Below are 16,083 nucleotides of genomic sequence, written 5' to 3'. Positions count from 1 at the left end.
GTGATTATTATTAACATTTAAACACCTCTGAAGTGAAGTAGATGAAGCCGAGACAAGTAATTTTTAACATTTAAACACCTCTGAAGTGAAGTAGATGAAGCCGAGACAAGTAATTTAATATAAGACACATGATGTTACAAATGTCAGGAAATACTCCAAAAGTGGATGGAAAATGTTGAACATGTGAAGTGCTTGATGAACTGAGAGAAGCAGAGGATAAGCCATGTTTGCATTAAGAACGGTGATGGACAAGACTGCCACACCTATTTATCATTCCACAGGTGTTGTGCTACTTGATCTTGAGGAGAGAGATCTCCCTGGAGTAGCTTACAGAGTTGTTGAACAAATGGTTATTGATGAACTGATAGAAGCAGAGGATAAGCCAACCGTGATGCGTGCACTGCTGCTAAGGCATCGCCATGTGAATGATCATGACAAGTTTCGTTTTGGGATGAAGAGGACTTTCTCCAGCTACACAAGCTTACAGGTGAGTTTCCTTGTTTCCTTAATTTCCTTTGTAAATGTCTCCTCTTGCTGTACAATGTATCTATTTGCTCCATGAATCATTTTGTAGCCTCACTTTTAATGCGTGCCTCTTAAATCTTTGACATCATCAGTCAGTTTAACTGAGAAACCAAGATACCATATTATTAGTGTATAAAAATGCTCACATCTCATTTTCATCCTGTGTCATAAATGAGATAATTCTGTTGAGTTTCACAAACACCTACTTTCAAAGCACTGAAGAGTTGTAAGTAGTTAATCAGATGGACAGATTGTTCCAAAGGGCAAAATATCTTTGTAGTGACATACTTTGTAGTGGCAATTCCATCATTTCTGTCCAGCAGAGTATAAAGAAGTAAGAGAGTTGCGTTTATGCAGCTGGCAAGACAGATCTGTGAAAGGAAAGTGGGAATGTGTTCTATAATACATTTTTTGTTGATTTTCTCCATATAATCAGGAGAGAAGTGTCTTGTACAGAGTGAAACTGTTTTGTAGTAAATATAATGTTGTTAATAGCAATGATCAATTGAAGACAATTGATAAAGTATATAGTAATAATAATATTTATCACAGGATCAAAAAGTTTTGTTATTGCAGAGATTACAAGAGCTACTTTCTTATTTAGTGTGGTGATGTCAGAAAGTTGTATGATGATGTAACTGAAGACTGTAAATATAAACTTCATTTGAGCAAAGTGAAATAATTGTAGAGATAAAATATAAGTTTTGAGAGTGAGATTGACAAAGATTTGTTATCTGGATGAAGCTATAATTAGTTAGCATAATCAAAACATACATCAAAGTGTTCCTTGATGATACCTGACAAAGCCATACAAGTATGTGATGACATAAATATGTGGTTCAAGTGTAACTAGTTACATAAGATTCTGTACTACACCACAACCACTAAATAGCTTTTTATATTTATCTAAAACAGCAGCTGAATTGTACACCACCTGCAGCCTCATAAATTTCTCTAAAGGCAGATATCCAAATTAAATAAAATAGGCTACATTATTCAGTTGCATAGAGTTGATACTAACCCCCAATAATGACTACAGTTAAGGGAGCCAAAGTATTCTAGCATTGTGGCCTAAGAAAGTTACACACTCAGCAGAATGAAAATTTGTTTTAAGTTAACACGGTGCACAACACTGAGATTCAGAGATGTTATTTTCTCTTTCCCAGGCAGTGTACTGCCGATTTCAGTATGTGAGCACATCTCATGGACCATCTCAAAGCTTCCTCTCTATATCTTACAAACCTTGGATATTCTCCCAAGTTCTTGGCTGAAAGGCTGTAACAGAGAGATCAACTTAATAGTAGCCTTAGGAATTTTGCTAAGTTGACATATTTTTGCTCTTTAGTAGTATACATGCCACGATGAACATTTGTAAAAAGCAGAAATTGTGTGTTTGCTCAAGACCTGAACCTGTATACCAGTCCTTCATTGGCAGTGACATTCCAAAACCATGTCAAACAACCCTAAGTATTTCACACTGTTTTATTTACAAAGCAGATCAGAGAGAAATAAAACATACATGTTTCTGGACAGTTATGTTATTGTTGTTGTTGTGGTCTTCAGTCCTGAGACTGGTTTGATGCAGCTCTCCATGCTACTCTATCCTGTGCAAGCCTCTTCATCTCCCAATACGTACTGCAGCCTACGTCCTTCTGAATCTGCTTAGTGTATTCATCTCTTGGTCTCCCTCTACGATTTTTACCCTCCACGCTGCCCTCCAATACTAAATTGGTGATCCCTTGATGCCTCAGAACATGTCCTGCCAACCGATCCCTTCTTCTTGTCAAGTTGTGCCACAAACTCCTCTTCTCCCCAATCCTATTCAATACTTCCTCATTAGTTATGTTATCTACCCATCTAATCTTCACCATTCTTCTGTAGCACCACATTTCAAAGGCTTCTGTTCTCTTCTTGTCCAAACTATTTATCATCCATGTTTCACTTCCACACATGGCTACACTCCATATAAATACTTTAAGAAACGACTTCCTGACATTTAAATCTATACTCGATGTTAACAAATTTCTCTTCTTCAGAAACGCTTTCCTTCCCATTGCCAGTCTACATTTTATATCCTCTCTACTTCGACCATCATCAGTTACTTTGCTCCCCAAATAGCAAAACTCCTTTACTACTTTAAGTGTCTCATTTCCTAATCTAATTCCCTCAGCATCACCCGACTTAATTTGACTACATGCCATTATCCTCATTTTGCTTTTGTTAATGTTCACCTTATATCCTCCTTTCAAGACACTGTCCATTCCGTTCAACTGCTCTTCCAAGTCCTTTGCTGTCTCTGACAGAATTACAATGTCATCGGCGAACCTCAAAGTTTTTATTTCTTCTCCATGGATTTTAATACCTACTCTGAATTTTTATTTTGTTTCCTTTATTGCTTGCTCAATATACAGATTGAATAGCATCGGGGAGAGGCTACAACCCTGACTCACTCCCTTCCCAACCACTGCTTCCCTTTCATGTCCCTCGACTCTTATAACTGCCATCTGGTTTTTGTACAAATTGTAAATAGCCTTTCGCTCCCTGTGTTTTACCCCTGCCACCTTCAGAATTTGAAAGAGATTATTCCAGTCAACATTGTCAAAAGCTTTCTCCAAGTCTACAAATGCTAGAAACGTAGGTTTGCCTTTTCTTAATCTAGCTTCTAAGATAAGTCGTACGGTCAGTATTGCCTCACGTGTTTCCATATTTCTACGGAATCCAAACTGATCTTCCCTGAGGTCGGCTTCTACCAGTTTTTCCATATGTCTGTACAGAATTCGTGTTAGTATTTTGCAGCCATGACTTATTAAACTGATAGTTCGGTAATTTTCATATCTGTAAACACCTGCTTTCTTTGGGATTGGAATTATTATATTCTTCTTGAAGTCTGAGGGTATTTCGCCTGTCTCATACATTTTGCTGACCAGATGGTAGAGTTTTGTCAGGACTGGCTCTCCCAAGGCTGTCACTAGTTCTAATGGAATGTTGTCTACTCCCGGGGCCTTGTTTCGACTTAGGTCTTTCAGTGCTCTATCAAATTCTTCACGCAGTATCATACCTCCCGTTTCATCTTCATCTACATCCTCTTCCATTTCCATAATATTGTCCTCAAGAACATCGTCCTTGTACAGTTCCTCTATATACTCCTTCCACCTTCCTGCTTTCCCTTCTTTGCTTAGAACTGGGTTTCCATCTGAGCCCTTTATATTCACACAAGTGGTTCTCTTTTCTCCAAAGGTCTCTTTAATTTTCCTGTAGGCAGTATCTATCTTACCCTTGTCAGATAAGCCTCTACATCCTTACATTTGTCCTCTAGCCATCCCTGCTTAGCCATTTTGCACTTCCTGTCAATCTCATTTTTGAGACGTTTGTATTCCTTTTTGCCTGCTTCATTTACTGCATTTTTATATTTTCTCCTTTCATCAATTAAGTTCAGTATTTCTTCTGTCACCCAAGGATTTCTACTATCCCTCATCTTTTTACCTACTTTATCCTCTGCTGCCTTCACCACTTCATCCCTCAAAGCTATCCATTCTTCTTCTACTGTATTTCTTTCCCCCATTCTTGTCAATTGTTCCTTTATGCTCTTCCTGAAACTCTCTACAACCTCTGGTTCTTTCAGTTTATCCAGGTCCCATCTCCTCAAATTCCCACCTTTTTTGCAGTTTCTTCAGTTTTAATCTACAGTTCATAACCAATAGATTGAGGTCAGAGTCCACATCTGCCCCTGGAAATGTCTTACAATTTAAAACCTGGTTCCTAAATCTCTGTCTCACCATTATATAATCTATCTGAAACCTGTCAGTATCTCCGGGCTTCTTCCATGTATACAACCTCCTTTTGATTCTTGAACCAAGTGTTAGCTATGATTAAGTTGTGTTCTGTGCAAAATTCTACCAGGCGGCTTCCTCTTTCATTTCTTACCCCCAATCCATATTCACCTACTACGTTTCCTTCTCTTCCTTTTCCTACTATCGAATTCCAGTCACCCATGACTATTAAATTTTCGTCTCCCGTCACTATCTGAATAATTTATTTTATCTCATCATACATTTCTTCAATTTCTTCGTCATCTGCAGAGCTAGTTGGCATATAGACTTGTACTACTGTTGTAGGCGTGGGCTTCGTGTCTATCTTGGCCACAATAATGTGTTCACTATGCTGTTTGTAGTAGCTTACCCGCACTCCTATTTTTTATTCATTATTAAACCTACTCCTGCATTACCCCTATTTGATTTTGTATTTATAACCCTGTATTCACCTGACCAAAAGTCTTGTTCCTCCTGCCGCCGAACTTTGCTAATTCCCACTATATCTAACTTTAACCTATCCATTTCCCTTTTTAAATTTTCTAATCTACCTGCCTGATTAAGGGATCTGACATTCCACGCTCCGATCTGTAGAACGCCAGTTTTCTTTCTCCTGACAATGGCCTCCTCCTGAGTAGTCCCCGCCCGGAGATCCGAATGGGGGACTATTTTACCTCCGGAATATTTTACCCAAGAGGACGCCATCATCATTTATCCATACAGTTGTGTTATATTCTTGTTATTCGAGTTAATTGTTAAAATTGTATAGTAACAATATGTTTATTCATTATTAAACTGACTAGAGGATTAACTTCAAATTTTTAAAAATTCCTTCAATTTTTTAAAAATTCCAGGCTACTTTGTTAAATAATAATTATTTGCAGGAAACAAGTTATAGTACACGATGAAATAAATCATTAACGTGTGTATTGATTTCTATAGCTGCCATACTCTTCTTCTTCGGTGATTTAAGCCTTCTACTTCAGTGACTAAGTATTAGTGATTTATCTAAGCCATAAGATTGATTTTTAGCTTTGGAGAACTTTTGCTAGAATTTTACAATTTGTTATCAGAAAAACTTAAGTAATTTATGTGTTTATTGTGTGCATTTCCTGCCAACTAAAACACTGAGATTTCTTTTCTTATATTGGGAGATATTTGTCATTTCCTTTTTTAATATTCTTTAATTCAATGCAATTGAAAAGATTCTTCCCTACAACAATTTGTTCTGTAGGAGACTGTCCTATCTACTTACAGGTCTATAATTATTTCACTGGATTATTGTTCATATTCTTTAACTTTATTTTCTCTAACAAACAGCATATACAGGGGTTGGACAAAAATGTGGAAACACCAAAAACACAAGACTTCACCAAGCCAAATATGGTGTAGGAAACCTGTTGTAACAAATAAATACAGTTTCTGTATGGTTTTCTAGGGTATCTTACACCATTCTCCCTGAAAAATAGTGGCAAATTCAAGTAACAATGATGCAGATGGATAGTGATTATGCACCCATCACTTCCAAGTAGACCGCAAAGGCTGACTAACATTGAGATATGGTGACTTTGGTGACCAGGGGAGATGTGGCAGCTCATCCTCACGCTCACAAAACAATGCCTGGGTAACATGTGTGATCAGGTGCCCTGTCATCTTGGAACACAGGGTCATCATTGGGGAACAAACATTGTACCACAGGATCTACTTGATCAGCAAAAATGGTCACATAATCCTTGGCAGTAAAGCGATCTTGCAGCGTCACCATGGTGTTCATGGAATACCATGATATGGCTGCCCAAATCTTCTCTGAATCTCTGCCATGTTTCATTCTTGGGATGTAAACTCAACTAGAAGTTAGAAATAGTGTAAAACAGGACACATTCAACCAAATGACACTTTCCATAGCCCAGGTTTTGTCGCTTCAGTACCATGTATTCCTGTTATGGAGATTTGCATCACTGTTGTGTGGTTTTGAAAGTCTAGCTCACCCTGCAATTCCATGCTTATGGAGCTCTCTTCATGTTGTTTTGGTGCTGACAGGTTTTGTGAGTGTGACATTCAGTTCTACAATGACATTTGCAGCTATTGTCCTCTTATTTTTCGTCACAGCTCTTATCAATGACCATATGTCATGATCAGTCAACACATAATTTCGTCTGTATTTTGACTTAGTGGATGATGGTTTTCCGCTTTCCCTGAATTCAGGTCTCCTCCTTGGAATAAGGTTTTACATTGACAGTATGTAGCTAAGTCAGAGTTGGACTTGAATGGCACAGTAACTGTTTGTTTAGCTGATGGACCAAGAAATGTCAAAGTTTACTCCTGGATTCACTTTGGAATGAAAAAGTTAATGACACCAAGCATTATGATGGCCAGTACCATAGTCCACACATGTCCCTGGTGAAGATATTATGACCACCAGTACCATAGTCCACACATGTCCCTGGCACAGAGATCACATCTTGCCAAGCCTGGTGACAGCACTGGTTGCCTCATGTAGAGGAGATTCCTGGCTGAAATAAGGCACTGAAGAACCTGCTGGTTCCTTAGCAAGACTGTCATTGATGGACCACTACTGTGGTCAGCCTCTGGACCAGAGAGCTCATTAGGAATGAACTGCATGGTACAATGGTACAGTCTGGATGCCAGCCTAAATACCATGAAGGTGCCAGAATACAGTCAGATCTGTTTGAGGCCATGTGACCCTGCCGCAGAGACAAGTAGGTCCATGGGGCCAGTGATCTTTTGTGGTGATCACGCGGCCACCTGCTGGCCCAGTGGGCACATTTGTCTGCTGTAGTGTTCCTTGCAGCTTTGCTGTGTGGCCACCTGCTTGACACTGGTTACTTTGCAAGAGTGCGAATGGTCCTGACAAAGCATACACCCCATCCTTCCCCCCTGGTGAATGAAAGGGTGTGGCATATCTCAGTGTCCCAGGAGTCAGTGTCAATTGATGTGGACACCTAGATTGTGGGAGGGCTGATGTCATTGGCACCTGGAGGCTGCATAGCCTGTTGCAGTGGTGGCTTGAGGTTGCTGTCAATGGTCCTTGGTGCTGAGGTATCTTGACACTGCAACAAAAAATTTTGTAAAGATTTCCAGTCAGAGGGGTCGATGCACTGCAAGGACGCATCTAGTTGATATGTTTGTGTCATCTGGATCCATCTTGAATTTGCACTTTGACCATTCCCAGATGTGTTACAACTGCCAGCACCCATTGCTGGTGGCCCTTGGAGAAGACGAGTACCCAGCCCTCATCCGGTAGGGAGTATCAGTGGCAGTTCCAGGAAGGTAATTGAAGGGCAGTTGGGTGAATAATCAAGAGCTGTGATTGATTGGGCCTACCATGCAGTCTTCATGTGGACTAGTCCCATCTTGTGGAGATGAGCAGTAGGAGACTAAGAACAATGTGACTGCCTCATCCAATGCAAGTTGCTCATGCAGCTTGGCTATTTGTGTCTGGAATATGAGGATGAATGTCTCCACAATGCCACTGAATGCTGGATGGAAGGGTATTGTATGCATCCAGGCAGTGCCATGTCCAAACAAAAAGTGTCAAATTAAGTGAGTGTATAAACCGGGGAGCATTATCTGTCACCTTAGTTTCTGGAAGTATTGTGCTGGAAAAAATGTGAGCCAGTACTTGCATTGTTTTCGCCAAGAATGTCGAGGACATTCAAAACACATATGGAAATCACTGCTTGCATCAGTGACACTTAACGAGGATAATGCTAAAAAGTGCCAGCAAAGTCTAAGTGGAGGAGAGACAGTGGTGATAATGCGTCCAGCCAGGGAGAATATCACTGCACTGGCTGCCTGTTTGTTCTGACATGTGGTGCATGCTGCAGCCATTTTAGCAGTGTAATTGTCAATACCCTTCCCATATACATCTTGATGAGTCAGTGACCTTCTGGGAAGAGCGTCAAGATGTGTTGTCTGAAGGTTTTTGGCATCACTACTCAGGTGCAACGATTGTCCCCCTGAAGCAATAGAATTCCATTGAGAGCTGATAGTTTGTTTTTATAATACCAGTATGCTTGCTCTCGCGGGTGGTCCACTCATTTGCGATTCACTGACCAACCATGGTCCACTAATCAAATTACTTTCTGAATGACTGGGCCATCTAAATATTGGAGGAAAATGACTACCAAATCCAACATAAGTTCATCACCACTATTTATGCTTTGGTATCTTTGTTGGGAGCACACCTCTGGCACCAAGATGAACTCCAGGTTTTGTCCAAGGAGCAGTCTTGAGAGGAGATCAGCATTGATGTGCTGCACCATGTACCTATACCGAATGTCATAGATATACCCTTACTAGGACAATGCTGACTGCTAGATATGACGTGCTGTTCTGGTTTGGAATATTGCAATAGCCATGACTTCCTTCTCTATTTAGCTGTAATTATGTTGCGCTTGTGTCAGTGCCTTGGAGAATCCTCAGTAGAGCATTCCACCATATCAACCTCTTGGAACAGCACCACTCCCAAACTATAGTACAATGCATCTGCCACCACAGTTAAGGGATTGGAAGAGCCATAGGCAGTGCAACATAATGAATGAGGAAGAGCTTGTTTGAGATCCTGGACAACTTTGTTACATGAAGAAGTCTAATTGTACTTTTTTTGCAGCAGCTGATGGAAAAGTTCTGTGATGGCTGCCTTGTAAGAAATGAATTTTTATAGTAGTTGAATTGTCCAAAACAGATTTTAGTTGTTTAGTGTCATTGGGGGCTGGGAGTGCCTGGACGGCCTGGATGTAGCGTGATGTGGGCCGCATCCTGATGCATTGAACACATGTCTAAAATATTCTACTTGTGGTACAAAGAAACAGTATTTGTAGCATTTGTCCACATTACACTTGAGATTGCCACGTGAGCGATAATGAGTCAAGGTTGGCGGCTAAATATTGAGCATTTTTACCAGACACTGTAATTTCATCTAAGTGATTGGCAATCCTCAGCAGCTCTAATGTAGGATGTTTTAAATAGTGTTGATAGATAGCCAGTTCAATAGCAATGTTAAAGGGGAACCAATTACACCAGAAAAATCAAAATGGAGCATTGACGAACAAGACTTTTTTGACGCAGTGGAAGTTGGAAATATGTGTCGTGCAAATAAATTTTTGCGAAGATCTCACTACCCACAAGGGGCACCATAATGTCTTCTATTCTAGGTACACAGTAGACATCAATTAAGGACTGACCATTAATCGGGTTTTGAAGTCTCTACAAATCTTTAGCGAACCTTCGGTTTTGCCATAATGATGATGGGAGTGGCCCACTAACTGTTGGGGACTGGGGTCAAGTTGCCCTCATCCTGCAGGCTTTGGGGCTCACTCTGAAACGTATCCTGGAGTGCAAAAGGAACATGGAGTGCTTTGAAAAAGCAGGGCATAGCCAAGGGGAGGAGCATTACATGTGCCTCAAATACTGTGAAGCCGGCAGAGGGATGTGGATAAACTAATCCAAATGTCCACAGTGCAGACACCATGTCTTGGCAAAGCGTGGTCACAGCATTGAGTGCTCCATGGAGAGCATCGAAGATCCTCCTGGTTGCTTCGCAAGACTGATTGAAGAACTGCTACTTCGGTTGGTGCGTGAGCCAGAAAGCTCATTTAGAAATAAGCTCTTTAGCCCAGCCTGGGCACCAGCCTAAATACCAGTAAGGCAGCAAGGTACAGGCCACATGACCCTGTGGAGGCAGTAGGTTTGTGGGGCCAGTGATCTCTTGTGATGATATTGTTGCCACATGCTGGCTCGGAGGACATGTTTACCTTCTGGCTGTCATCTACCAGAGTGACCCCTGGTGCTCTGCTGTATAGTTCACCTGCTTGACTCTGAAGTTTGACTGGTTGCTATCAGAGAAGACAAATTTCCCCGACGTAGCAGTTCTGACTGTGACTGGCACTTACAATGCAGTGGAGGCATTGTGTTGTTCTTGGTCAAATACAACAATGCAACCTGTAGGCTGCATTTATGTTAAAACATGTATTTCTCTCACAGTTTTTCCATATTTTTGTCCAACTTCTGAATATGTAGAAGAGTTGTCATAATCATCAACAAAGATACATATTTAAAAAAGGGTTCATGAAAGCAATGTTCAGGTAATTTTTTAAGATCTTTTCACATGATAACTGTAGTTTATACCTTCTAGTGCTACTGATAATGCTTGACTCAGTTTCAAGTAAGCCTATCAGATAACCAGAATGTGTCTTTCTCTCTGTATGTTTAGTGCCCTCCACCAAAACACTCCAAGATGTTCCTCCATCTTATATGGTTTCTTAGCAGCTGATGCTTTTACATGTTTCCCATTGTTGCTCTTGGAATACCTTACTTATTGTCAGTGTGATTTCTGGTATTACCTCGAATTGTATATTACAACAATCCTCTTACTGTAGTAATTTCAGTTTTGACAGTCATAAAGCTTTTGGCATGAAACTTAAAAAAAAAGAGAAAGTATCTGATGATTAGAATCCAAGTAAATAAAAAAATTGCAAGTACATCATTTCTCTCTCCACGAAACACCTGCAAATCACTAGTGATTCATATGTTACTACCTTGTCAGCCTAAATAACAACTGGTTCCTTTTCAAAAGCTATCCATAAATGTGCACAATATATACTCTGCTGGCCATTAAAATAGTAACACCAGAAAAGAGAGAAAATAATGAAACTTTTCTTATTATGAATATATAGTATGACGGGAAGAATACAAGAGTGATTTGGGAATGACCAGGATGCAAAATTTTGTACAAAGACCTGCCGTCTCTGGCATCAGCTGTGGTACTAACCCAGCTGGACATAAAGTTGAATTGATCTTGTGAGCAGATGTTTTCAATGGGTAAAATATCTGGAGATCATGCTGGTCAAGGTAACAGTCTGACATCCTCTGTATCAAGGTAAATCTGGATACCATGGGAAATGTGTGACCTTGTGTTATCTAGTTTAAAAATTACATCACAGAGACCTAAAAGACGGGGAACAGCCACTGGCCTTAACAAAATGTAATGACAACTGTCCAGATTGGAGCCTAAGGTGATTATGTTGTTGCCCTCCAGACTATCAGGCTAGCTGCTGGGCCTGTGACAGGTGCTGATGGTGACAGATGCAATCTGGCGATGTCCATTACCTTCAAAGCCTCTCCACACAGATGTGTATGTACTGTGTTGCTGTTCACATAACTGGGACTCATCTGAAAAGACAACATGGTGCCACTTCTCTGTCCATTGTTGTTGTTGGACACAGGACTAGCAACAAACCTACCTTTTCTGCTGTGTCAAGGGAAGCTGAAACAATGGTCACTACGCTGACAGCTGATGATACTCCAAATGTCACCACACTAACCATGTGGATACTTATCTTGCTACAAACAAACTCATTTCTTGACTCATGGTACGTGACATGGCCGAATGATTCTGCACAGCCAAGTGAACAATATGAGTCACTGAGATCAGGCATGGCGCTGAGTATTGCTTTCCTGAGGCCATTGGTTCCATATTTGCTTGATAGTCATGGCATCCATAGCATTGCAAGCAGCAATATGTAGATTGATAAACCAGTCTTGATATTTCTAGATCATCCCACTATAGAATTCATAAAAGTGCTGATAGATGTTTCTTTTTCTTACAGAAGACATTACATGACCTTCAAACATCCAACATTTCATGGTGATTTCTGAAGGAGAAATCCAATGTGCAATCATTCCTTATTTTCTGGCTACAGTGAAACCCCTATTTTACATTATTGTGTGGTCCAGACTCAAATTGAGGAAAATTCAGAATCAAGAAAAAGTTAAAACCCCTAAAATACAAGCAAAAACATATGTAATTGACACATACAAATAACAATCATAATCCTCTCCAACAAAATCTGTATAAGTGAAGGAAATTAAATGTACAGTACAATGTTTATACAATAATTTGTGGTAATGAATTTCATCAGTTCTTAAAAAATCATAGATGTGTAACAGCAAGTAAAAACTTGTCAAAAAATTTAAGTTGATATCTGGGTGAAAGGTAATTAAGCTATTTTCTGACATGCTATGACCACAAAACTACATTTTTTTATGTGTATAGACTGATGCGACAAGTGAAAATTTGTACCAATGCCACAAATTGAAACCGGGTCTCTCATTTACTAGATAGGTGTGTTAGTCACTGTGGTTCACACAACTGCACCTATTACTATGGCATTCCTCCCTCCTCAGTCCAAATTATCAGTGCTGCCCCAGTCCTCTTTAAACTCCCCTTTCACAAAAACAGAATTGCCAAGGCTCGCCATGTTCTGGAAAAGCACCTCAGCATCGTCAAAACACACATTTTTTTGGATATTTTTCCTTTTTGCTCACCCAGAAAAAAGCAGAAATTGGTGATCATGGTGAATTGAAACAAAAACTGTGAAGCCATTGAAAGTCGGAATCTAACATGTGAGGGTGTGTGTTTTCCTTCTTAGCCAATGGCAATGCATTGTGTTCTGGTGACACGAGTGCAGTGCTCTCTAGTATACTGCTTCTAAACTTTTCCTTGTTCATTGTGCTTGGTGGTCAAAGTGGAGCGTTCTGCAGTATTGCATATGCGCGCTGTTTGCACTTCGAGCTCGTTGCTTGATGTAGTGTAAAAACAGTTTTGCGAAAGCACATATAGGCACACAAGCTTCACTTCACATATGGTACTTATTTATACCAATAAATATGAAATCAAGTTACGTCTGCTGTGATTTCAGTATTTCAGTGTTTCTCTATCCCAGAAATCTGTTACATTTATAACAATCTGTCTGCCATCACAATGCATTAAACACCGTTGAGGACTGCAACAAAGATGACGAAGCCATTGCACAAATGTTGACTGAACACTTCCTGTTAATTGTGGTGTCACACATAGCAAATGGAGTAGTAGCCTTCATTGGCTGCATTCGATAGAGGCATGACGTGTTGGTTTCTGTTGACAGTCTCTGACCAGTACTACTATAAGTAAAATTAATGCATAGTAGTGAAGGGTGTATGAGGTATAACGGTATAAATTAAACCTAAGTGGAAGCTGCAGTCACTCCATTTGCTGTACAGTGATCACATCAGCCATACTTTGTAACAACCCACCGAGTAGCTTGCTATTCATCTCACTGTATGCTAGAAGCCAATGTGTTAATGTGACATCCTCATGCTCTGCAGGTTTTGGCTGCACATGGAAAACAAACATCCTAGATGTCACAAATATCTGAGATGTTGCAATCTGGCAGTTTTCACTATATTTCACAGTTTTCAGCTTATTTCACCATGTAGGCTATAAATTTTTGCTATTTTTGAGGTGAACATAAAACGAAAGAATCCTCAAAATGGCATGTTTTGAGGTGTAATTTATGGCAGTAGTGTGTTGGAAAATGGCTCAATTACTTCGTACATCATTAGCAAAAGTGATAAGTTTTTCAATTACGTACCCTACAGTATTACTAGTGGCAAAACCCACTTTTTTCTAATGGGTATATTATATGATATAAAATTTTGGAATTTCTTTCTTGTTTGTTGATGGATTTGCAATTAGGTTATGTCAGTTGGCATGATGAGAGTTGATAAAATTGTTACCTAGGAGGAGACTAAAATTCATGCACCAACTTTGATTTACAGCTTCTTTGCCTGTTTTATACTTTCTAATCCAGTACTTCAGAAATTTCGAATGTTTCATAGGGTAAGGTCTGTAACCTTATTATGTTGTGAGTAAACGAAATGTGTTAGTATGGTGTAGTGGCTGTGCTGGATGTAGGACGATGTAACAAGTCATCAGCCGATAAGAGCTCACTAGCCTGGCTGATGTTTCCTTGATTCTGATCAAGCATATTTTTTGAGACTCAGTGTTTGAATTTCAAATGTTTATTACCTATATTGTTGCTGAATATAGTACATTGGAAGTAAATGCAAAAAGATGAGACTGACTTATAAATGGCACAAGAAAAGGTGGCAGCTGAGCCCCTTCGTCACGTATTGGCTTGGTCTGGAACACTTTGCTTTACTGTCATGTTTTACCATTGCAGCCCCAAGCTAGCAGTAGTTCTATCATAATTGTGCATTTAAGCTAAATGTTGCAAGCTGTGTTGGCAAAGCCAATCATGGATTATGTCAGTGTTTCCTCTCTCAAGTCTCTGCTCTCCGCAATGGCATAGAATATTTAATTTCAGTCTTTTGAGTCATTTATCTCGTTCAGTCACATCAAATGTCAATAGGAAGAAAACAGAATGAAGTCAAGCGAGACACTGAGTAAGAATGCAGAATAGTGGTAAACAGTACAAAGAAGAAATGTAAAATTGGGTAATTTTTAGTATTGATCACGAGAAACATAAAATTGGCGAATGTAAAATCAAAGTTCCATTTATAAATTGTGTTACTCCGCTTACTCTGTGTCAGTCCACTGTAATGCTTATCACTTACCTATCAAAGCATGTAGAACACTTCATGGTAATTTGATGCTTGATGCATGCTGTCTACATGGTGTTGCAGTTTTAAGGGTCAGCAGTGTACATTTTGAAATGACTTTTAATCATCCACAGAACTACAGAAAACCACATTAAGACGAACTATACATACAGTCTTTTGAATGTTACAAGGAACAAAAGCCACAAAATTCTTGAAGTAGACAAAACCAACGGAATGGCCATTCACAATAATACTTGTTGTAATTGAAAAATTTGGGTATCTGCAACTCAAGTATGTTACTTGAATCACTTGTTACCTCTTTTAATAGAAAGTATTCTGTCTCTTGTATTCTGCCTCAGTACATTGTCTCATTTCTTTTTTTGTGAATTATCATGATGGCAGTCATTTTCGTTGATGGAGGATGAAGATGGGAGCATGTGTGTCCGAGTTGACGCTGAAGGGGACTTTAAACAATTGAACCATGTAATTGGATTATTCTTTGCCTTAGTCATTGTATGCCCAATAGCTTCTGCAGTTCCTAGTAGTCTTTTAATAACATGCAAAACAAATTGTTAAATTATTATGCTATATTGTTACACAGCATGATGAGAATGCTACAGGATTTTAGTACTCATACAATTTATAGCAAATGCTGAATAATATCTTACTGATTAGCTTCTATGTTATACAGTAACAAAGCAGTGAGATTTATGATATTACGTAGTTTCTGTTGAATTTGTATCACTTTATGATAGTTAACTTTGGCAGACACAAACAGCTTAAGCAAAGTTTGAAGCTATGTAGTTATATCATACCTATCATAGAAAGTTGGGATGTTATGCTATCTGCATTCAGTGTTATAAAATGCAATAAAATTACAAGCATCTCATTTAAAACACAAAAATCCATAGTAATAACATCAATGAAGTAGCGTGAAGCTTTTCCTCTTGGCTGTTTCCGTATTTTTAATGTACTTTTCATCTTCACTATACACTTTATAAATATTTTTTTATGAACTAGGATTCAGTTGTTTATACATTACAGTACTTACAAAGTAGAGGTTGTCATAATGTTCTAAATACACAGTGTAGTTATCAAAATAACTCATAAATTAAATCTCCTGTGGAATGATACTTTAATGGATGTATGCTAAATCATATTTTAGTGGAATAGGGCGCCACTCACCTGGTAAATGAAGTCATCAAGTATGCATTAACAGAAATTCAGTTATTCTTTGGAGAATAAATATAATTATGTAATTTATGTGCCCGATCTACCTATCCACCAATTGACTTTTTTGTGTAGGATTTGGCGAAACACTGAACAGATGGAACTTACGAGGGTA

The 16,083-nt window shown here is 39.2% G+C and overlaps 1 protein-coding gene across 2 annotated transcripts in view; it reads left to right on the top strand.

Annotated features, from left to right (window-relative positions):
* Positions 1-16,083, top strand: part of LOC126259317 (band 3 anion transport protein) — a 782,039-nt gene that overhangs the window by 606,695 nt on the left and 159,261 nt on the right. For both annotated transcript variants that reach the window (XM_049955995.1, XM_049955996.1), the window contains exon 11: positions 282-487. In XM_049955995.1, the coding sequence (XP_049811952.1) occupies positions 282-487 (206 nt within the window). The remainder of the gene's footprint in view (positions 1-281; positions 488-16,083) is intronic.

Source organism: Schistocerca nitens, chromosome 5 (genome assembly GCF_023898315.1).
Source record: "Schistocerca nitens isolate TAMUIC-IGC-003100 chromosome 5, iqSchNite1.1, whole genome shotgun sequence".
Classification (NCBI taxonomy): Eukaryota; Metazoa; Arthropoda; class Insecta; order Orthoptera; family Acrididae; genus Schistocerca; species Schistocerca nitens.
This window is presented reverse-complemented; position numbering and strand designations above follow the sequence as displayed.